This window comes from Oryx dammah, unplaced genomic scaffold, assembly GCF_014754425.2.
Source record: "Oryx dammah isolate SB20612 unplaced genomic scaffold, SCBI_Odam_1.1 HiC_scaffold_1, whole genome shotgun sequence".
NCBI classification, from domain to species: domain Eukaryota; kingdom Metazoa; phylum Chordata; class Mammalia; order Artiodactyla; family Bovidae; genus Oryx; species Oryx dammah.
The window spans coordinates 47889410-47914514 of NW_024070185.1; the positions used below are offsets into that span (position 1 = coordinate 47889410).

General features: G+C 40.4%; 1 protein-coding gene across 5 annotated transcripts; it reads right to left on the minus strand.

Annotated features, from left to right (window-relative positions):
• On the minus strand, positions 1-24858 carry ZFAND5 (zinc finger AN1-type containing 5). 5 transcript variants are annotated; one of them, XM_040253400.1, is made up of 6 exons: positions 11794-12714; positions 7496-7653; positions 6970-7081; positions 6233-6336; positions 2676-2801; positions 1-1650 (listed from the first exon to the last, which is right to left on the minus strand). In XM_040253400.1, the coding sequence occupies exons 2-6, from the start codon at positions 7644-7646 to the stop codon at positions 1502-1504; spliced, it is 642 nt and encodes a 213-aa protein (XP_040109334.1). In that variant the 5' UTR covers positions 7647-7653; positions 11794-12714; the 3' UTR covers positions 1-1501. The 5 variants fall into 5 exon arrangements, with proteins under 5 accessions (XP_040109334.1, XP_040109411.1, XP_040109486.1 ...); XM_040253477.1 differs by lacking the exon at positions 11794-12714 and adding an exon at positions 24776-24858 and having other exon boundaries at positions 6-1650; XM_040253552.1 differs by lacking the exon at positions 11794-12714 and adding an exon at positions 21876-21894 and having other exon boundaries at positions 6-1650.
• Between the last annotated feature and the right edge of the window lie 247 nt (positions 24859-25105).

Sequence of the window (25105 nt, forward strand, 5' to 3'; positions counted from 1 at the left end):
TCTCCCTCTGTACATGGCTTTTATTATTTACATAATACAATATAGCATCAATGCTGAATAGCATGATTATGTGCAATACATAAATATGTACTATCTGTACACATCTGCAAATCTAACTTTAGAACTAAGGTACATAAAATTGAAAGCAAAACTGAATGCTTTAAGAATAAAAGTAAAAACTAAGACTGAACACTGCAGTAAATCAGAAGTAGTGCCTCGTGTACATACCTAAACTATTTACAGATGAAAACAGGCATTACCACGACACTAATCTAACTATACTCATTTATATATAAAAAACACAAGTTTCATACATCACAAAAAACCTTCCATTATAACACAGAAGTGATATTACCAGACAAGCATCAGTGAAGTATACTGCCTCTTCTAGTTGTTATTGTACAATGCTGTAGATAATGCAGCCCATGCAATACACCCAAGAACACTAGAGTCCTACACCCAAGTACAATTAATATAAAGCAGCCCTCTGCAAGTGGTGCTGGATACCACTAAGAAGTCTACTGCAGCCATGTTGGTTATGATTTTCCATGCAGAAGGGTACAGTTACATTAAGAACTGAAGTCTTTAAAAAAGCTTTAAACATTCTTTCTTGAACCAAAACATTCAACAAAATATGCACATGAAAAACTAACTATTCAGATACCTTTGCAAACTTAAAATTCAGATGCATGTTACTCCATAGAGCTGCTGTATGTGAAAACCAAACGTAGTTTTAATTTCTTCTTGTAAATAAATTAATCCTAGTGCAGTTTTGTTCTACACATTTTTAGCAGTGAGAGTAATGCAGACATTGTCTGGTGCAGGCCAGCGTAATAAGCTTCAAAGATAGCTCAAGACCCTGTTGGCTTGATGCATTTTACTCTTTAACCAGTTAAACAATGTGTACCTTTCACAGAATGTCTTGACAGTTTTTAGAACACCAATTAACCAGGCTTACATATGGCACCAAACACTGGTTTCATGGAAAGGTCTGATTCTTTTTATAGCTTTCCTCCTGCTTCCAAGGAACATGTGGAAATTAACAGGGTGAAGTTTAACTATGGTAGAAGTAGACTGCCAGTCCTTTTCTGGTGTACCATTTCTTTAAAAAAATACAGGCACATAACACTAGCCAAAGATTATACCTTGATTACATTTCCAAAGGCAGATATGCTGCAAACATGCAGAAAGGTATTTCACTTATTTTGTTTGGCACGAAGGAACTAAATTTTGTCCTTATTATCTGTGTATTTCAATTTGCTGTGCAGATTTTCATCCAATTTTATTCAGGGGAGGGCATATACATTTTGTAGGGCTGTATCTATCCAATTCTGCCTGTAACAAACACCCAAACATCCTAAAATATCAATTATAAGACAGACAAGTGTAAAGTAAAACTCTGGAGAACATCAAAGGAAAATGGCCATGCATCTGCTCTTTAATGTTTTCCTACGGTATATTAAAATAAAAACAAATTATCAGTCTCTTCACAAGTAGTAATTTATATTCTCTGAATTTTTTCAGCCACAACAACTGGATTCTCTTTTCTGATTTTTGCTGCAGCTTCTGCTTTGTAATCATATGGACAGTTGTGCTTGTCAGAGTAACGGTGAAGTCCACAAAATAAATTTCCACATCGGCAGTCAAACCCTGTACATATAAAAGGAAGTAGAGTCATTTAGGAACTTAAAGCAATTAGAAGAAACAAAGCATAAATCAATATAGGAAAGGAACCAGATTTTCATGACTCTCTGTAATATTAAACCAATTGTCATTTTAAATTGTGAAAAGTGTTTTCAACCTCTTCTGACATGGTAAGAAATACAAGTAACCATCTTCCATAAACTCTGGTAGATATCAAACACAGTAGAAAAATCACAAAGCTCTGGAGTCAGACTGAATCGGATTTTAATTCTAGTCCTACTGTATACTGACTAATGTTTCTGCATGTGAAAACTAGAAGAAAACCACATACAGTTCTGAGATTTAAAGAAAACAATTAAAAAGTATCTAAAACATTTTGTGTCTGACTCAAAGTAGGTGATTACTGTTTAGTTCAACTACCTCTCCCCTAGAAGAACAAAGGAGTCCAAAGAAATGAAATTTTTACTAATCCTATAAAGGAAAATAATTCAGAAGGCCTGAAGTCAGCAAAGGGTTTCATAGGATTAGAGACCAATGGAAAGCAAACTCAACTTCTTCTCACTGTCCCCTTTCCAGTCTACTGTGGAAATTTCCTATTCTTGAAAGTTGGGTGTTTTATGTTTAAGACTAATTTTGAACTGTGGTGTTGGAGAAGACTCTTCAGAGTCCCTTGGACTGCAAGGAGATCCAACCAGTCCATTCTGAAGATCAGCCCTGGGATTTCTTTGGAAGGAATGATGCTAAAGCTCAAACTCCAGTACTTTGGACACCTCATGTGAACAGTTGACTCATTGGAAAAGACTCTGATGCTGGGAGGGATTGGGGGCAGGAGCAGAAGGGGACGACAGAGGATGAGATGGCTGGATGGCATCACTGACTCGATGGACGTGAGTCTTGAGTGAACTCCGGGAGTTGGTGATGGACAGGGAGGCCTGGCATGCTGTGATTCATGGGGTTGCAAAGAGTCGGACACAACTGAGTGACTGAACTGAACTGAATTCCATAGGGAGTAACCAGAAGCTCTTGAATACCTGTAAGGCCAACTTTCTTTCTGCACATGAAACACCTGTTCTTCTTTGGTTTGGGCAACTCAGGAGCTTTTTCTTCACTTTGAGAAGTACTGGGCTGAGAAACTGAAGGACTGGGCTGAGTGACAACTGAAAAAACAAGGGTAAAAGTTAGAAGTTTGTCAACTGTTTGGCTGACAATTATCTAGTAAGTCAAAAACTAAACAGTAAGACTCTTCATGAAAATGTTTAAGCCCGTCTTGAAAGAAAACATATAACATGTATTTTATTTTTTTTTAAGGTTTTTCTTTAAAAAAAAAAAAAAAATTTATTTATTTTTTATTTTACTTTACAATTCTGTATTGGTTTTGCCATACATTGATATGAATCCACCACGGGTGTACATGCGTTCCCAAACATGAACCACCCTCCCCACAGCATCTCTCTGGGTCATCCCCGCTTACCAGCCCCAAGCGTGCCATATCCTGCATCGGACATACACTGGCAATTCGATTCTTACATGATATTATACATGTTTCAATGCCATTCTCCCAAATCATCTCACCCTCTCCCTCTGAGTCCAAAAGTCCGCTATACACATCTGTGTCTTTTTTGCTGTCCTGCATACAGGGTCATCATTGCCATCTTTCTAAATTCCATATATATGTGTTAGTATACTGTATTGGTGTTTTTCTTTCTGGCTTACTTCACTCTGTATAATCGGCTCCAGTTTCATCCATCTCATCAGAACTGATTCAAATGTATTCTTTTTAACAGCTGAGTAGTACTCCATCATGTATATGTACCACAGCTTTCTTATCCATTCATCTGCTGATGGATATCTAGGTTGTTTCCATGTCCTGGCTATTATAAACAGTGCTGCGATGAACATTGGGGTACATGTGTCTCTTTCAATTCTGGTTTCCTCAGTGTGTATGCCCAGAAGTGGGATTGCTGGGTCATAAGGCAGTTCTATTTGCAATTTTTTAAGGAATCTCCACACTGTTCTCCACAGTGGTTGTACTAGTTTGCATTCCCACCAACAGTGTAGGAGGGTTCCCTTCTCTCCACACCCTCTCCAGCATTTATTGCTTGCGAATTTTTGGATCGCAGACATTCTGACTGGTGTGAAGTGGTACCTCATTGTGGTTTTGATTTGCATTTCTCTAATAATGAGTGATGTTGAGCATCTTTTCATGTGTTTGTTAGCCATTCGTATGTCTTCTTTGGAGAAATGTCTATTTAGTTCTTTGGCCCATTTTTTGATTGGGTCATTTATTTTTCTGGAATTGAGCTGCAGGAGTTGCTTGTATATTTTTGAGATTAGTTGTCAGTTGCTTCGTTTGCTATTATTTTCTTCCATTCGGAAGGCTATCTTTTCACTTTGCTTATATTTTCCTTTGTTGTGCAGAAGCTTTTAATTTTAACTAGGTCCCATTTGTTTATTTTTGCTTTTATTTCCAGAATTCTGGGAGGTGGATCAGAGGATCCTGCTGTAGTTTGTGTCGGAGAGTGTATAACATGTATTTTAAATAGAATCTTTTACTTTATTATCACTCCACTTAAATTCCATTAAACTCACTTTAGGACTGGGAAACAAAATGCTAATTCTAGGTTTTAAAGACCTGAGAGATGTGGTCATCTGCTTAAGTTTCCACACTGCAAATACCTAAATGCAATCTTCTTAATTAGGGCAGATTCAAATTCATTACTACTCAATAAATAAGGCTGCCAACTTCTGAGGTACTTAGCTATAAAGTCATTTTGTTTTTATACTGAAAAGTTAAAAGAAAAACTGTAGATAAACCCAGTAAATTTTGACAAGTAAAACCCAAATCATTAACCTCTAACTCAGACTCTAAAATTTCACAATTACTGTATCATTTTAAGAAGTGCTTTATATTGTTTTATGCAGAAAACATGGAAGCCTTTAAAAAAAAAGAAAAAAAAAAGATTAGCAAAAGAACAATATACTTGTGAAGCTTAAGGATTCCATAGGCAAAACAAGGATTTTTACAGCATAGCTTTTACTTTGTGATACTTAATGAAAGATATGACCTAATTTTAAAAGTCCGTTTCTCCAGGTAAAAGGGATCTAAGTTTTAAGTTCACTCAAGACACCAACAGAATTTGTCAATATAAAGATAAAACTGCAGATAACTGTGAGTTCATATTACCTCCAGGTTATTTAAAACAAAATTTAATTCTACCTTTATAGAATTAATATTAATCCAAATCCCAAGAACAGCAAATTGATGCATACAATACTAGACAGCAAATTGATGCATACAATACTAGAATTAGTGCCTAAAGAATAGGCCAGCATTAATACTATCAGCATAAATCCAAACTCTATAGCAAACCAACTGGTTTAATAACAACTTACTGAAATTCTCTCCAAATTTAGAATTCATTTACATTAGTGATACATCCAGTGAAATCAACAGTATCATATTAGACCACTGGTAATATTCTAGCTATTACTTATTCCTAACAATCTACCATGGCAACCCTAATTTATTTTTGTGATAGTATAATGGAAGGACAGTCTGTGGAATAGTCTAGGGGAGGTGACAGCCATTTCCTTGGCTACACCTGAAAACTGGACAGTGGTTCTTAAAACATACACAAGACTTTGGTGGGGGTGTGAGTAGTTAAGAAAAGAAAAATGATACAGAAAAGGCAGAGCAGCAAAGTGCATTCAGGTGAAGAAATAATAAATGCACAGAAATAGTTACAGATCTAATCCAAAAGAGTACTGTTTTAAGATTTTGTTTTTTTTAAAAAAACAAAAACAAATGAAACGGAACGACACTAATTTGGTCAGTTTTTCATCGTAAGGATGGAACTTTAAATACCAAATATGGATTCAGCCACCGAACATAAAAATTTTCACCTTAGCTTTATCAATCAAGACTTATATGGTTCACATAAGCTTGGCTATGTAACATTAGCAAAAACAAGCTTCCAAAGCAGATTACATATCCAATGCTATTTTCTCACTAAAAGTTTTAACACTGTGTCCCAGTCAACACTACACCAGGAAATAATAAATTGATCAAATCAACTGTGTGCACCACCACAGAGTATGCAAATCACCGTTCCAGGGTCTAGCAATGAAAAGCAAAAAAAGTCGACCTGACAACAGAGCACAACCAGAAGTGCTTTCTTTAATGTTAAGTTCAGCATAGACTCAGTCACTATTTAATGAAAACCAAAATGCCATTCCACACTGAGTTTTAAACTCCCATAGGGATCGCACACTTCAACTTGAAAGCTTCAGTGTTCAATATGTTCTTTCGTTTGAGTATTTCCTGCAGTATTGACAATATCCAAGACTAAAGAGTTAACACTTTTGATTATTTTTTTCTCCATGGCTTTGCAATTCAAATTTCTTCTGTTTACGAACAATACCTTCTTTAATGTTTAGATACTTCTAAAATGTAGTGGTAACCTACCTTTTAAATTCATTACATTCTTGACATTCCCAGCCTTCACATAATGAAGTCTGCTGATTTACAGGTGCAAAGGTAACGGGGGATGGGCAGGGAAGAGGTTAAAGAATCAGATACGAAGCATACCTGGCTCTGACACCTCCGTTTTCGGGGTGGTTACTTTGTCCTCTCTTGAAATGCTCATTTCCGTCATCTGCTGAGTTACAGGCAAGGCAGCGACAGGCATATTTCTATTTGAGTTCAAGCAAACATTTTTTAAGATGTTAAGGGTACTTCTTGGTGAGATAGTAAGTTGGCAGGTTCAACATATATATAATTTCTAGCATGATCAAATGGAGCTAAATACTCTAAAAAGGATGCCCAGTACAAATGTCTGAGAATAAGGAGAGCGATCTGATAAATGGCTCATCAATTCAAGCCTGCATATTTGTATAGGTTACAGTGTTCCACCAGAGCCAACTAGAAATATTTAGCTGTGCCTGTAATTTAAGGGCAAAAAGGACAACTTTGCCAGAATGCCTTATGTAGCAGCACAATAATCTGTAGGGCCTCATTCTCTATAATCTTCACACCTCAATTACAAGAAAAAGCACAGCATTCTCAACACAGTATCCTTGAGGCTACTCAGCAGCAGTGCTTTATTATACACATCTTTACTCAATGACCTACAAGATCATATATTAAGGGACACTGGAATCCCCAATTGTGCAACACATGTAGGTATCTAATATATTAACATCCTTATTATAATGTAATATATATGTTGTAACACACTATTATTATTTATTAACATTCATAATTATGTCAGTCATCTTTATTTCCTCCACACATTATTATAAATACTCAGAAATGTTTAATCGTACCTTGATTTTTCAGATGTGCTGCCAGCAGCACCTTCACAGTTGTTTAAACTAGCGTCTGCTCTTTGTACAGATGCAGAATCTGAGGTAGGACTATTGGAACCACTAGCTGTCCCTGTTTAAAAAAAGGATTGGTAAGAAATGAAGCAACAGTAGAAACACTCATTATCAAAACTATTAATAAGTAACAAATACTTGCATTTAATTAGGTTAGTGACTTGAGCACTTTTTCTGTGCCACAGAATCTTACACTTAAGTGATATCCAAACAACAAAAAATATAAATAAAAAAGTTATAGCCAATAAAACCTCAAAAAGGGAAAAGAAAAAGCTAGAAGATGCTTGTAGATGTCACTCATTCCTCATACAGTCATTCCAAGTACTTGGTTGTTGCTTTAAGTTTCAAGCTTTTCTCAGGTCTTCTCTCCTTGGACTTTCAGCAATGATTCTCAGTCTGAGGCCCCAATTCTTGGTTGTATATTTTGCAGCCACCAGTTCTTCAAATGTGTTATTTCTTGGAAACAACTTACCCATTGGGCTCATTCTGCCACTATTCTGCTGCCTCTGAAGATGTTCTTTGTAGCAAACAGAACACATTCCATTTGTCCTAGGATTTCCATAAAAGCCACATCCTGTACTACACAGCATGGGCCCTGGGGTCTGGTTAGTCTCCTGAGCCATTTTTCTGCTATAAACAGAACAAAATAAAAATTTTATAAACCAGAATTTAGTGAAAAAAAAAAAAAAAGGAAAAGAAAACCCACACAATCACTAAATTAGTACGATAGTCATCATTTATCTTTGTCATTTCTAAACACTGCATTTGTCTCTAACAAAGGCCTAAATTGTTATTAATTTTTAAAATTGGCTAAATTATGAATGTTTTGTTGCCTTTATAAAACAAAGTACGTGAAAGGAACGGTTTTAGCTTGATAAACAATCATCTATCATGACTTGACATTTTTAGGACAAACAAATTCTATCATTAAACATTAAAATTTCACCTGTCACTGTTTAATTCCTGAAAAGGTCACCCTTCCATTGTTTAATTCTTTAAACACAAAATTACGTTTAAAATCAATTTTTCTAACTGGTATCACTTTTTTTTCTTCTACGCTACAGGCAGATCATTTCAAATCATCAAAATTAACTGACTCTTCATAGCTACTAGTGGTTCTTTAAACTAGTAGTATATGGAAGCAGCTCTAAAGGTTTCTTAAAACACCTGAACATACATACTGGGCCCTTGTAATTAATTCAATTCTGCTGCAGGGCAGAGCATGGGTACTTTTAAAATGCTTCAACACCTGAAGCATATAGGACACTGAAAAGAGAGCTGGTAGATCATCTAGCTCTTCCTGTTGCCCTGGCACCAAAAAGTGAAGCTCTTAAAGAATTCAGAGATCAGTTGCTTAGGAAATTTCTTTTGTTCTACATTTGACATGTGAAATCTGGGTCTAAGTATACTTTAAAGCCAGTGCCTAGAAACCTGCAAAGCACAAATTATCAGCCACAGATTTCTTAACCAACAGCTCTATTAAAACTTGTAACAAGCGTTTGTCTTCCTCATGCCAGAAAATAATGAAACTTTTCCAAGCTCAATTTCAAGATAGCAAAGTAAAGCAATATACACAATCTTTAATAATGGTTAATATTCAATGCTAGGTTACCAGAAAGAACTTCATATAACCTTGCTATTCCAGAAGCCTTCTTAAAATTAACACAAATACAGTAATGTTTTGCTAAATTTAGTAAAATTTGCTGAGTTAACAGAACATAAATATTTAAGAAAAAAAATTTAAAACTCTGGAAGGTTTCCTTGTCACCTAAAATTGTGTATGAATGTACAGAAAGCATATTTGGGCATTTTATCAAAGGGAGATTGTGTGTAATAATTCTGGTCATTGTCATTTACCTGTACCTAAATGTTGACAATAGAGGTGACTTACAAGTTATGAACATTTCAGGTGCATATAGGAAAGTACTTCCAACTAGAGCTTGTTACTTCCTAGAATTTCATGTTGCTTTTTTCCAACCAGCACAAACTAGGATACTCTCTTTAGGGAGTTATAAAGTATTAACAAGTACTAACCAAAATTACACAAAGGAAAAGGACTAACCAAATTTGATGTGGCCTGAATCCTGACAATTATTCTCCCAGCCACTTAAATGATAGTAATCTTTCCTTTTGTTAGCAAAAAGACATATATTTCAAGCTTGAAAATATTTCAAGCCATGAAGCTTGCATGGAAATTGACCAATATTTGCAACTTACTTCAGACAACAGTACTAATTTAGTTAACACTATCTCTTTAAATAGTAAGTGGAATTCAGCTGACTCATTTTGGAGCAGGGTAGTGTAAACATTTCAACATTACTTAGGAAATTTATTGATAAACACTTTCAGCTGAGTTTTAAGAGTTTGAGTATAATGTGCAAAAAAAAATGCATTGTGCATTTATTTGCATGCCCACCATGCAAAATATGTGAATCTTTGCCCTATGCAAAAAGGAGGGCCACTCCTGGAAGTCGTCTTAAGAATTATGCTTAGCTTACCTGCTACATTTTGCTATCATCTGACAAGTGGCTTAAAGAGTAAACTGGCCTAAAAGTCAACTTACATTAATATTAACCTGATTCTAAAAATCTTTTGTTTGTATAAATGCGGGTGGGGATCTTAACCTAATGATTTCACATGCAAAGTATTCCAACTTTCTTCAGAAAAACACATCTACCTTCAATTTACCATAAATAGCCTCCAAACTGAGACACAGGAGATAACAGGGTATTAGTCTTACACATGGCATCTCATCTTGTAGACTTTTCTCCCCCTAGAAAGGCAGCTTTTAAATGCCATCACAAGTGCACAGCTTGCCTTAATATTTCTCAGAAGCTTAGATCACATGGGCGGGCGCTTCAGCCTGTCACAAGGCTGCAATGTGACAGGCTGAGCTGGATGGAGGCTCTCACATAAAGCCTAGTCAACAGGAGCCTCTGAAATCAGCTTCTATTTATATCTCAGAGGCTGCCAACTCCTACACAACCCCAAGAACTAAAAATGCGGCACTTGTATATCTAATATAAGCAAACACAACAAAAAGATGCCATTAAGGTTGTTAGTTTTTTCTGAGGTAGGGAAGGAGAACAATCTCAAATCAGAAATGCAAGTATCACCAAAAACTCAAAGACACAACGGTCAGAGTTGTTTTATAAAACCCAAGCACAACGAAGAGAGCACAAAGATAGAAACAACCCTCCTGTTTAGTGGCAATGTTGAGGTGGGTGTGGGGAATAAGTTGCCCTATTTGTATTTGTATAAGTTTGCCTATTTGTATTTTAGAAAAAATACAATACCATTATTACTTAGCATCTTTAATAAAGCTGTTAGAAACTTGAGCATTCATTGTTGTCAGCTCTATCAAATATAGGATGAACTGTACCTGTGTGTATAAATACTTTACAGTTTGCGGCCTCCTCTAATTCATAGCTAAAAAACAAAACCCAAAAAGACAGGAGCATGTAACTGAAAAATTCTCCAGCCTCAAACATAAATAAAAAAGGCTTTTACAACTATGTGAATTTAGTTATCTCAGGTGCACAAGACGTTAAGAATGGTCACCTTACCCGGAGTTGAGACTGGAGTTCTAGTCTCTAATCTACCTCTAACTAAGCCAGTGACCTTGGGCAAGCCCTTACTCTCCAGATCTTCGTTCCCTCTTGCCAAATGGAGATTACTGTGATTTTAAAGGCTCCTTTTCAGGCTTAATACAGAGCCTGAGAGAGAGAAAATAGGGAAGATTAAAACATCTCTCGAGGGGGACAGTTTTAGAAGAAAACTTGAAAAAATAAAATTTCAGTATTTTCACCAATTCAGTTCTGAATCCCTACTTTAAAAATAAGGAGTAAAATAAAGATCCATTTAATTTTTTAAAAGTCTGTAAATCACCCAAAGGCCAAGTTAAACAACAGCGGCTCTATGACCTAAATACTACTACTGTGTTCTTAGACCAGATTAATAGGAAACATTTAGTCAATAAAGATAACCCAGGTCTTTCACAGATCCACGGAGTGCGTGCAAAGAAAGCAAAAAATTTCACGTTCATCAGCCTAAATGCACGAAACAAAGGGGAAGGTGCTCCATTTCCTTCATGAAAAGGATCTCCGGCGAGAAACGCAGCAACCTCGGTAAAACTGAACCACCACAGGTAAGTCCCTATCGCCCACCGTTCCAGGAAATTTTAGAACAAGTTCGAATCCCACTGGTCCTCCACCCTTACCCCCATGCCCTTCCAAGCAGAGGCTTCGTTCAGGAAAGCCCAGCAGGGCCTTCTCCAAAAACCACTGAGTCATGCACAACAGCAGTTCCGTAGGCCAAGCAGGCCCCTCACCCTGCCGGTCCCTCGCCGACCCGCCACCCCGAAAGGCTCGGAGGAGGAGGCGGAGAAGGGGGGTGCGGCGGGCAAGGGGTTGGGGGCGCGGCCGTCGCCACCGCCTCTTTGTCTTTCCCGGTTCGGCGGCCCAGGCGGGACGCCACCGCGGAAGGCGGCCGGGATGGATTTGAGCGAGGCCCGAAGCCGCACGCCGGGCATTTTTTCTCCGACCGTGCGTGTGCGAGCGAGTCCGGGGCACAGGGAACCGGCCTCCGGTCACGACGACAGGATGCCGCCTCCGTCTTTGTGCTTCCTGAGCTGGTAGGCGGGCTCCCTTCCCCCTGACGCCGCCATCCATGGGCCGCTCGGGCTTCGCCAGCTCGACGCCTAGTCCCCCACTCCCACCTGCGGCCCGGCACGAGCAGCCGGGCGCCTTCCTCTAGCCCCGTGCTACTTACTCTTCGACCGCGGGAGCCGGGCTCGCGCACGACGCCGGCGAAGTGGGGACCGGGCCGAGCCCTCCGGGAGGGGCGAGCCGGAAGCCCTAGAGCCGCCGCCGCGGGCTGGAGCCGCAGGCGGAGGTGGCGCCGCCGCCGCCGCGGGGTCCTCCTTTGTTCCCGCAGCAGCCCCGAGCGTGGCCGGGACACGCCGGAGCTCGGGAAGTGGGGGGAGGGCAGCGGTGGGGGGAGCGGCGGAGGAGGAGGGGGCGGAGGGAGTAGAACAGAAGGCCGCAGCGGCTAAGGGTGCTGGCTGCGCTCGCCCGTCGTCGCCTCACACCTCCACCGGCCGCGAGTTTGGCTGACTCCGAGGACGAGCGGGGCACGCGCAGCTAAGCCCGGGGACCGCAAGGGCCCGCGAATGGCGCTCTCTGTTGCTTCGCTACCGCCGGAGAAGCTGTGCAGCTCCCAGAACGACGAGCCCCAAACAGTGATGCAGGCAGGTCCGCGCTCCGGCCGACTGACGCGTTCTCTCCGCCCCGCGATGGAAAGAGGGAGGGGGCGGGGTCTGTGCGTCAGCGAAAACCCCGACGGCGGCGGTGGCGGCGGGGAGCGCCTTGACGTCACGTGCCCGACGCCGCGCCTCTGCCTTCAGTCACCCGGCCGGGGAGGCGGGGCTGAGCCTGACCGTGCTGCTGTTGCGCGCAGCCTCGTTACTGGTCCGGCTGCCGGCTCCAGGGTGGAGCTGGAAAGAAATAGTCTTGTGGAGGGTGCGTTTCTATTTTTAGCCTGATTGTCCGCCCTAAGCCTTTCGCCTTCCGATTTTCTCAGTCAAGCCCGCTTTTCGCCTTCTGAGTTCTTAGGCTTTGTCTAGAGTCTTTGGCAGACATTTCCCTTTCCTTATTCTTCCTCCTCACCCACCCATCCAGAACGAGTTAGAAGGATTTGCTTCAAGAAGAGAAAATAAACCGCTCTTTGCTTCTGGGGCTTCCCGCCTGTTTATGAAGCTCCCAAGTCCAGTTCCCTCACACCCCTTTCGATTCTAAAGTCCAACCTGACCATTGCCCTGATGCTACCGGGAAGGAGTGGGGCAAGGCGGCGCTCGCTCGCTTCCTCGCTCGCCCAAGGTCACGGGTGGTTGTGCAGAGTCAGGAAAGGCTCGCCGGACTGGCTGCCAGCCCTCGGCCCTGGCGTCACGGTTCTGAACAAACTGTTTTGGCCAGCATGTAAAATCCCTGGAAATCGTCTATTCCAGCAAAGCCTCGTGAACTGGGAAAGCACCAAATGTTCTACTCTAGAAATGAAGCTAAGGGACAAACAAGCTAGACCTGAGGGAGAGATCAATAAGGAGACGCTGTAAGAGGAAGTTCAACAGGGGGCAATTCAGAAATGAGGCACATGCTCCGACTAGTTTGAAAGGGCGAGTTAACCAAAAACACTGAGAACCTTTTCAAAGCACCAACAAAAAAAAAATACCCCATTTGCAGCTGGCCTCGCCAAGCGACTTTTGTTCAACTCAAAAAACAAACTTAGTAAGACAGAAAGGACTTATGAAATTTCCTGGTAAACAATAGCCTAATGGTGATTGCAGCCATAAAATTAAAAGATGCTTACTCCTTGGAAGGAAAGTTATGACCAACCTAGACAGCATGTTAAAAAGCAGAGACGTTAATTTGTCAACAAAGGTCCGTCTAGTCAACGCTATGGTTTTTCCAGTAGTCATGTATGGATGTGAGAGTTGAACTATAGAGAAGGCTGAGCACCGAAGAATCAGTGCTTTTGAACTGTGTTTGTTGAAGACTCTTGAGAGTCCCTTGGACTGCAAGGAGATGCAACCAGCCCATCCGAAAGGAGATCAGTCCTGGGTGTTCATTGGAAGGACTGATGTTGAAGCTGAAACTCCAGTACTTTGGCCACCTGATGCGAAGAGCTGACCCATTTGAAAAGACGCTGATGCTGGGAAAAATTGAGGGCAGGAGGAGAAAGAGAAGACAGAGGATGAGATGGTTGGATGGCATCACCAACTCGATGGACATGGGTTTGGGTGGACTCTGGGTGTTGGGTGATGGACAGGGAGACCTGGCATGCTGCGGTTCGTGGGATCGCAAAGAGTCGGACACGACTGAGCGGCTGAACTGAATGAAGAAATAGAAACGATGTTTGCTGCTGCTGCTGCTGCTGCTAAGTCGCTTCAGTCGTGTCCGACTCTGTGCGTCCCCATAGACAGCAGCCCACCAGGCTCCCCTGTCCCTGGGATTCTCCAGGCAAGAACACTGGAGTGGGTTGCCATTTCCTTCTCCAATGGATGAAAGTAAAAAGTGAAAGTGAAGTCAGTCGTGTCCGACTCTTGGCGACCCCATGGACAGCCTACCAGGCTCATCCATCCATAGGATTTTCCAGACAAGAGTACTGGAGTCGGGTGCCATTGCCTTATCGAGAAACGATGTTTAGGGCGTGTAATAGTCATCATTAGAGGGGAGTGGGAGGTCCCTTTCTGTTTCCCAAGCTTGCTGATCAGAAAAATCACCTGGATTAATTGGTTAAGTCTCTCAGTCGTTTCCAACTCTTTGCAACCCCATGGACTGCAGCATGCCAGGCTTCCCTGTCCATCACCAACTCCTGGAACTTACTCAAACTCATGTCCATTGAGTCGGTGATGCCATCCAACCATCTCATCCAATGTCGTCCCTTTCTCCTCCTGCCTTCAATCATTCTCAGCATCAGGGTCTTTTCAAACGAGTCAGTTCTCATCAGGTGGCCAAGGAATTGGAGTTTCAGCTTCAGCATCAGTCCTTCCAATGAATATTCAGGACTGATCTCCTTTAGGATGGACTGGTTGTATCTCTTTGCAGTCCAAGGGACTCTCAAGAGTCTTCTCCAACACCACAGTTCAAAAGCATCAATTCTTTGGTGCTCAGCTTTCTTTATAGTCCAACTCTCACATCCATAGGTGACTATTGGAAAAACCAAAGCTTTGACTAAGTGGACCTTTGTTGGCAAAGTAATGTCTCTGCTTTTTAATGTGCTATCTAGGTTGGTCATAACTTTTCTTCCAAGGAGTAAGAGTCTTTTAATTTCATGGCTGCAGTCACCATCTGCAGTGATTTTGGAGCCCAAAAAAATAAATTCAGCCGCTGTTTCCTCTGTTTCCCCATCTATTTGTCATGAAGTAATGGGAAACTGTTTACTTTTAAATAATTAGCTACACCGCTCCCTTGTAGATAGTTTTGGTTGTTTGGGGTGGAGCTCAGAAACTTGCATATTTAAGTAGTGCTCCAGCTGATTCTTTAAATTTTGTATATTTGGGAGGATGCTGTCTTGTTGCCCTGTGCTGAAATGTCCAAATCAAACAGTTCTCTGCCAAAGTAAGCAGAATACCTAGAACATAACTGAACGTTTTTTGTTACAGTTTAAAGTTTTTCAGTTCAGTTCAGTCGCTCAGTCGTGACTCTTTCTGACCCCATGTGCTGCAGCATGCCAGGCTTCCCTGTCCGTCACCAACTCCTGGAACCTACTCAAACTCATGTCCATCACATTGGTGATGCCATCCAACCATTTCATCCTGTGTCATCCCCTTCTCCTCCTGCCTTCCATCTTTTAAAGTTATTGCTGTAAGCAATTAATGTATTAGAGATAGAAGTAGTTTCAGACACTGGTCCCAGGACCATTGGAATTGACTTTCTTGAGTAGACAGATTAGTAAAGACTTAGCAGCTACCATTTACAGACCATTTTGGGGGCTAAGTATTTTCCATTTAGGATTTCATTTAATCCTTACAGGAATTCACTGGGATAGGTACTGATATATCCATTTTTACAGATAAGTGAATAATGCCTAAAGAGGATAAGTGACTCCCTTGAGGCACTGAAGGGAGGTGGTTTTTACTGAGGACAAAAATAACTTGGAGATTTCCCCCTTCCCCCATTTTAGTTATTAAAAAGTGAAACAAGATAATCTCTGATGATGTGTTATTGAAAAAAAGAAAAAAAAACAACCAAGGCAAGCTGGCTATTTAATAATGTATTGTGTAGTATATGTTATGTAGCACCCTCTGATAATTTGTCTTTTCTACCAGCATTTATGATTTTCTGTATGAGACTGTTTCAAACAGGAATATACCTGGAATTGAGCCTAGTTTTTAACTACACTAGTCCTTCTCAAAGCAATAGTCCTCAGATCAGCCGCATCAGTACCACCTGGGCACTTGTTAGAAACAAAATTTCTCAGACCCCACACCGGACCTGTGGAATCACAAACTCTGAGTGAGATCACTTTGTCCAACCTGTTAAAACAGGTTCTCCATATGATTCTGATGCATGCTGAAGTTTGAGAACCACGAATTACCCCACCATACTATAGGAGATCTCTGAGATGTTCACACCACGTGAAGGGAAAAAGTGAAAAAAATTTTTTTTTCTCATATTACTATTACTAGTGTAACAGATTAAGGGATATGCTTCTAAGGAGTATTTTGTTTTTGGAATTCTGAATTTTCTATTGGACTGTAAAGACAAACTGTAGAACACCAAATATATGATAGAATGCTCTTCGTATAGTGTGCAAAAGGGCTGTCACCATGCTTGTTAGAGAAGGTTGAAACCAGCCTCTGCAAAAAATTACAGGGAAAGTGGGACATGCTCTAATTGTGGTGTTATTAATTGATTGTTGAAACATACCTCTTGCAGAATTTTATTACATGTGACATACCAAGTGACTCGTACCGTGTGTATGTTAGTCGCTCAGTCATATCTGACTCTCCGACCCTGTGGACTGTAGCCCAGCAGGCTCCTCTGTCCCTAGAATTCTCCATTCTTAAATATTCCTTGAAAATAACACTGAATTATATTGTATTCATTTTTTCTCATAAAATGTTATGCACACTTACTACATTCTAGGTACCCACTGAACTGGGTGCTGGAATATACGTTGGTGGGAAAAATTGATCTTACCCTTTTTGTCCTGGATCTTTCTGTCATATTAGGGAGAAAGACATCAGCAATATTATCACATAAATATATAAATATGAGGAGAAGGCTATGGCACCCCACTCCACTACTCTTGCCTGGAAAATCCTATGGATGGAGGAGCCTGGTGGGCTGCAGTCCATGGGTTGCTAAGAGTGGGACACTACTGAGCAACTTGACTTTCACTTTTCACTTTCATGCATCGGAGAAGGAAATGGTAACCCACTCCAGTGTTCTTGCCTGGAGAATCCCAGGGACAAGGGAGCCTGGTGGGCTGCTGTCTATGGGTTGCACAGAGTCAGACATGACTGAAGTGATTTAGCAGCAGCCGCATATAAATATGAACTGGTAAACTCTTTGAAAGAAAGATACAGAAAGCTATTGGGGCATACTAGAGAAGGGCATGGGAACCCACTCCAGTATTCTTGCCAGGAGAATTCTATGGACAGAGGAGCCTGGTGGGCTACAGTTCATGGCGTCACAGAGTCAAACACAACTGAGCGACTAACACACATGGGAGCATATAACCCATGACAATGGATGCTGAAACTCATCCAGACCTGAGTTCCATTGCCAATCATCCCCATCACCAGTCATCCCCAATCACAATGGAACGAGGTGTACTTCCTTAATGTAGTTGCCTATAGCAAACTGGCATGTCCTATGAGAAAGTTGAAACAGTTTGTATTCTACTTAAAAATTCAGGTGAAGTCATTATAAGTTCACTAATATTTTTCTTTCTAATCTAGGGATGAGCCAAAAGAGGATTAATAATTGGAGAAGAGCAAATTAAATTCAGTTTTTTAGAAAGTAGAAACTGACATCCTTTAAAAATAGCAATAAAAATTATTAGTCCAGTGTGAAATGTAAAAGACCTGGAGTTATTTTAGTTTGATATGTAGCTTTCCATTTTGGAATAAGAATTGCTTCTATGGCATAATTGTAATACTCTGTCATGGCTATTACATTTTTTTTTTTTTCCTTCTGTGCCTGAGCAGAGCTTGGTGAAGCACAAAGTCTTTGCTGGGATTTTAAAAACCATTAGGTGTCATTTGATATTCACATGGTATCCTTCTGTCTCCTTTCTTTGCCCTTTCCCAAATCTCAAGGATCAAGGTAACAAGACTCAATTGTACTTTTATTATTTTTAAAATTGTATTTTTATTATTCTCAAATAGGATAAAAGGATTTAGTTTTGTATTTAGAGTGATTTGCTGTGAATTAAATATTAAGAGAATATACCGTTATTTAACTAAAATTTTTCCTCTTTTATAATATTAATTAAAATATCAGTTAATCCAATGGATTGGTTTCAGACTTAGCTCAACAAGTGACTGAATATTTTTCCCCAGGAAAATGATCCAGCAGATAGAAATTTAATTATTGTATAGACCTTTTGGTAATTTTAAAGCTGTAATTATTTACAATGAAAAAAAACTCGATCTAAGAATCTTCAAAAAAGTAACATGAATGGCTTATCTAATTAGAGAAGACTTTTAGACACAATCCAGAAACTGTAAACATCAGTTCAGTTCAGTCACTCAGTCGTGTCCAGCTCTTTGGGACCCCGTGGACTGTAGCACACCAAACTTCCCTGTCCATCACCAACTCCTGGAGGTTGCTCAAATTCATGTCCATTGAGTTGGTAATGCCATCCAACCATCTCATCCTCTATCATCCCCTTCTCCTCCTGCCTTCAATCTTTCCCAGCATCAGGGTCTTTTCCAGTGAGTCAGTTCTTTCCATCAGGTGGCCAAAGAATTGGAGCTTCAGCTTCAGCATCAGTCCTTCCAATGAATAGTCAGGACTGATCTCCTTTAGGATGGATTGGTTGGATCTCCTTGTAGTCCAAGGGACTCTCAAGAGTCCTCTCCAACACCACAGTTCAAAAGCATCAGTTCTTTGGCACTCAGCTTTCTTTATAGTGCAACTCTCACATCCATACATGACTACTGGGAAAACCATAGCTTTGACCAGATGGACCTTTGTTGGCAAAGTAATGTCTCTGCTTTTTAATATGCTGTCTAGGTTGGTCATAACTTTTCTTCCAAGGAGTAAGTACCTTTTAATTTCATGGCTGCAGTCACCATGTGCAATGACTTTGGAGCTCAAGCAAATAAAGTCTGTTGCTGTTTCCATTGTTTCCCAGTCTATTTGCCATGAAGTGATGGGACTGGATGCCATGAGCTTAGTTTTCTGAATGTTGAGTTTTAAGCCAGCTTTTTCACTCTCCTCTTTCACTTTTATTAAGGGGTTCCTCAGTTCCTCTTCGCTTTCTGCCATAATGGTGGTGTCATCTGCCTATCTGAGGTTATTGGTATTTTTCCCGGTAATCTTGATTCCAGCTTGTGCTTCATCCAGCCCAGCATTTCACATGATATACTCTGCATATAAGTTAAATTAGCAGGGTGACAATATTCAGCCTTGACGTACTCCTTTCCCGATTTGGAGCTAGTCTGTTGTTTCATGTCCAGTTCTAACTGTTACTTCTTGACCTGCATACAGATTTCTCAGGAAGCACAGAAGGTGTTCTGGTATTCTCACCTCTTGAAGCATTTTCCACAGTTGGCTGTGAACTACACAGTCAAAGGCTTTGGCCTAGTCAATAAAGCAAAAGTAGATATTTTTCTGGAACTCTCTTGCTTTTTCCATGATCCAGCAGATGTTGGCAATTTGATCTCTGGTTCCTCTGCCTTTTCTAAATCCAGTTTGAACATCTGAAAGTTCTCGGTTCACATACCGCTGAAGCCTGGCTTGGAGAATTTGGAACATTACTTTGCTAGTGTGTGAGATGAGTGCAACAATGAGTGAACATTGTTTGGTATTGCTTTTCTTTGGGATTGGAATGAAAATTGACCATTTCTAGTCCTGTGGCCACTGCTAACTTTTCTAAATTTGCTGGCATATTAAGTGCAGCACTTTCACAGCATCATCTTTTAGGATTTGAAATAGCTCAACTGGAATTCTATCACCTCCACCACCTTTGTTCATAGCGATGTTTCCTAAGGCCCACTTGACTTTGGACTCCAGGATGTCTGGCTATAGGTGAGTGATCACACCATCGTGGTTATCTGGGTCATGAAGATCTTTTTTGTATAGTTCTTCTGTGTATTCTTGCCACGTCTTCTTCAGATCTTCTGTTTCTGTTAGGTCCCTACCATTTCTGTCCTTTATTGTGCCCATCTTTGCATGACATGTTCCCTTAATATCTCTAATTTTGTTGAAGACATCTCTAGTCTTTCCCATTTTATTGTTTTCCTCTATTTCTTTGCATTGATCACTTAGGAAGGCTTTCTCATCTCTTTGCTATTCTTTGGAACTCTGCATTCAAACCGGTCGGTATAGCTTTCCTTTTCTTTTTTTGCCTTTAGCTTTGCCTTTTCTCAGCTATTTGTAAGGCTTCCTCAGACAACCATAAGCAATTTTTATGACTATTTGATTGAACAGAAGCCTTTATTTTTTATGGAGATAAAAACTTAAGGTGAAGTAAATTGGTGAATATACATGCATTTATATTTATATCTATTGCTGTGGATATCACCTTTTTTAGATACAAGGTACTTTGGTCTCAAGATCTTTAAGAAATCTTTGTGACTGAATGCAAAAATAAATAAATAAATAAATCTTTGTGACTGAACAAACAAACTAGGTATGGATGTTGTATGTTTTGAATCTCAGTAAGTTATATGTGGGACTAGTTCTAAAATGACATATTGGAGCATATCATAACTTGGACTTATGGGTGTTGGGTCGGCCAGAAAGATAGTCAAGAATGGGGTCAGTGATTTGGCAAGTACACCACAGCAACTGGAATGGCATAAAGCTCTGGCAGTGGCAATTGGTTCTAAGGCCCTAGCTATCAGGCCACATAAAAAGATAACAGAATGTGAGTAGATACCATCAGATAGGCAGAATTCAATCAGAAGCCTGGTAAGAGAGAAATGGGTAGGGTAGGCCCTTGTCCTGGAAGAATATAAATTCTAGGCAGAGAGCCAAGGCAAGTGCCTTATGCTTGTATAATATTTTTCATTTACAGTGTATATTTGAGAGCATTGATTCAGTAAATTCTCACAACAGCCCATTGAGGTAGGTCAATATTAATATCTCTGCTTTTGCAAGGGAATTGACTGAAGCTCAGAGCAAATTATGTGTTCTGTCCCATGTCATTCATTTAGTAAGAGTCAGAGCTGGGAATTTAACTCTAGCCTTCTGTCCCTTGGTTTTTTAATTCTGCTGTCTCTCCAGAAGCATTTCCTTTTTTAATTCACATCATAATTATGTTTCCCATTATAATGTGAACCACCCTTATATATCTTGTATATCATTCATCTCACCCAAAATTGCGACCTTAATAGAAATTTTTATTAGATCATTTCTTCCAACCTAAAAAGATGACTCCTAAGTTTCATTAGCTGGTTCTGACTTCTCTATGCAGCTTCTAAGTGTAGCATTCCTTACATCTAGGGCCTGAGCACTTTTTAAGAAAGTAGATAAATCTTACTGATTTACTGACCATCCTTCTTTTTTCCCCTTCCTGCTTTCTTTCTTTCTTACTTTTGAAAAGATAATATGCATAACATGCTTAAGGTTCATTAGGACAGTGTCAACTACAATGTGAAGTCCTGCATCATTCCTCTCCCATCCAGAAACTAATGACCATAGTGACAGTAGGTAATGTTTGTTAGGCACTGATCAAGTGCCAAGCTTTGCTGTAAGCACTTTATCCGTGTTAATATTAGCTTAATTAATCCTCAAGAATTAGAAAGTAGGCACAATTATTATCCCCATTTTGCCAGTGTGGAAATCGTCAAAGGTTACCCTGGTACTGGACAATCGAGAGGACTTCTCAAAGGCCTGGACAGTGAGGTGTTACCCCCAGTATGGTGAAAGGGAGAAGCAAAACTCCCACCAGGGCCCAATGTCCACAGCTCCCAGTCAAGAGCTGCTTCACATTTCCAGCGGGGAGGGCGGGTGGTCCAGCTTAGAGTGAGCATTTCCTCAGCTTTGCCTGAGACTTTCCCAATTTTAGCACCGGAAGTCCCAGATCTCAGTCAGTTCCTCAGTCATGGGCAGTCCTAGCTGGTTGGTCATTCTAGTCTAAGTAGTATTTTTTGTGAGGAAAGTTGAGGGAGTTCATACCTGGAGCAGGTGGGTGAATGAGCTACCTCATGGTCATCAAGGAGTTTGGCAGGACTTTCATCGTGAACTCTAGCAGTGAATATCTTTTTGTAAACCCAACTGTATAAATGGTAAGGTAAGATCAGGGCTGCTGAGTTACCCTCTCCACCAGGTCAGTAGGGTACCCCCTGTGTGGCAGAGAAAGATAAAAAGAGTAAGAGGCCTACCACTTGAGTTGCATTCTGATATATCAGGGCACAAAGGATGCTGATGAGGAACCAAACCAAACTCTCTGACTACAAAAGTTCTTATCCTTTTTGACTTTTAATGTCATGCAATTTAAATATAATGTCCTGTTTCTACTCATAATAGGCCTACAAAATATTCTACTCTTCCTTGTTTCACCTGCAGTCAACAATCTAAGTTACTTCATTATCTATGTTGCACAGATTTAGGGCTTTTTTTGGGTGTGTGATCTGGAATTAATCTCATTACAACAAAGATAAAATGTCCCTTTAAGTAAAAATCAAAGATTGCATTTTTTTTCTTGAATAGTCTGGCAGTCTTGATATATTTAGAGTTACAAACAGAATGACTTTTCTTGTTGTTAACTTATTTACAAATTGCCAAAGGGATCAGAAAAATAGTCATTCCTGTTTCTTGCTGGATAGTGGATGCCAAGAGAGGGAACAATGAAACTATGGCTTTCCTTTCAAAAAGAAACACAAGACATATGCTTGTTTGGTGAGATTTTATAAAGCTTGCCATAAAACCTCATTTGAAAATTGCCTCACCTAAGAAATCATGATAAAAGTGGCCTGTTCCCAGAAATTCAAGTAAAAGAGTCAACCTGTTTTTGCCTCATGTCAGTTGAGCTCTGGAATTGTGCTTAATGCAGCACTAAGTGACTGAGGGAGTGACATCGTTGACCAAAACTACGCTTGACAGAAGTACAGTAAAGCTCAGGGCTATAGTGCAAAGCCATTGATTTTTGCAACAACTGATCTAAAACAGAAGTGATTTTCATCCAGGGGATCTAATCTACTAATGGCGTTTATCCTTCAAGAATCATCATTTTCCTTGCAACATGCCACCCTATGTAATCTGAGCAATAAGAACATCAGAAACTGACTGGTGGGAGATTGTGGCCCTGAAAACACTGAGGGCACTTTGTCCCCAAGACAGGGGTCACTAGGGAGGGAGAAGATGTTCTGAACTCTAATCAGACAAATATATTACAAAATATCCACCTCAGACTTGCTCATGGAAGAACTAAGAAGTTATGTATTACCTTTAACTTGTTCTTTTTATTGAAACAGTGGACTTTCTGATTCTCCTCAACACATGTTTATTGACCATGGACTCCATAACTTGCAGCTGGCCCCTTTCAGAGCAACATCAAGGGTGACCTTGCCTCTTCCCCGTAAGAGCTGATGTCTTCCTGACCTCATCTACTTCTCTCACTCTTCATTATTTGGCTCCTGCCTCTCTGACTTCCTCACTCTTCCTCAAACATGCCAAGCTCTCTTGCTTCAGTGCTTTCCTACTTACTGTTTCTTCCACCTGAATAGCTCTTTTTCCAAGTGTTTCACTTTATTGATTCCCCATTTAAAAGTCACCCTCACATGGGAATCCTTTCCTGCCTACCACATAAGAGAGCACACACGCTCACATTCATATATACCCTCTTACTATTATTCTCTTACCCTATTTTACCTTTCTTCACATCCATTTCCTATCACATAAAGCATATATACATTTATTTATGTCTTTATTAAACGTCTTCCCCCACTATCTTGTAAGCTCTGTGAGAGGAGAAAAATAGTCTCTTTTGTTTCCTGCTCTACTCGTTGTGCCAAGAACAGTGTCTGGCACTTCGTAAATATCCAGCAAATAACTGTGGAAAGAATGAACGAGTGAAGAGGTCAGGTAGACCGCTCTGTTATTCACACCCAGGAGGTCAGTCTAACTCAGTGTTTTCATGCTCCTAACTCTTGAAGATCATGCATCAAATTCTAAGCTACCTCAGAAATCTTCAAGGTCAACAGTTTTACTCTGTCTAGCAAAAGATTTGGGGCACAGGGAGGATGAATGATCAGTTCTCTATTTCTCCCTCACCTCTTTTCCTATTTCCATCAACTACAACTGCTTTTAGCAGTTTTGTATAGTGGACTTCAGCGGGCTTCCCCTGTGGCTCAGTAGTAAAGAGTCCACCAGCAATGCAGGAGATACAGGTTTGATCCTTGGGTCGGGAAGATCCCCTGGAGAAGGAAATGACAACCCACTCCAGTATTCTTGCCCAGAGAATCCCATGGACAGAGGAACCTGGTGAGATGCAGTTCATGGGGTCAAAAAGAGTTGGACATGACTGAAAAAACTAAGCACAGCACACGGCACATAGTGGACTTCAACAAAAGATACCTTATAAATATAGGGTTTCTTGAGCTAAAATACACAGAGCAAACAAAAAGCAGAAAAAAAAGAAAACTATTAGTACTATTTTAGGGAATTTGGGTGAGGGATGTCAATCCTTTGCTTTAACACTTCTATCAGCATTTCTCAGGAACCTGAGGAAGGATCTGAACTAGGTGAGTGAGTCTATGCTTAGAGTCTTGTGAAAGCTCAGAACACAGACTCTGGTGGGAGGGAGGTCTTGAAACAAATCTAGACTTTAATCTTTTAACTGTCTTAGAGAATAGCCTTTAAAGGTAATATGATGTTAGGAAATTTTCATCTTAATCACTTTATATTTCAGTGTTAGAAAAGTTGAGTCAAACACTAGTCATTGTTAACATACACCAGACATTTTTCCTGAAAAATCCTTATTTTGAGAGATCAAATTTGCATCATTAGCAGGGAAGCTATTAGAAAAACAACAGCACCTAAGACTTAAAACAATAAAAAATTGTTTAGATTCTTACCAGTTGTCCAGCGTTGACTGTTGAAATGAACAGCTGTGAGCTCTGTACTCCCAGTTTTCACATGGCCCACATGTCCTTGGGGGAATCCTACAGTTGTCATTTAAACAAACATCTTTGTCACGTTGGAAGAGGCATCTAATTTCATTCTGTGGGGGTGATGTGATCTGGGTCTTCACTAAGCAATTGGAAGCATGTAGTACAGTTCAGAACCCTGTAGCGATCAAGGTTCTCCCTGTCCTTGGCATGCAATGTTAGTGCCCATTGAGAGGAATGAATGCTCCAGGCACCCATTTGGCAATGCTTTATACCTAGGACAGTGGTCAGTGGGGG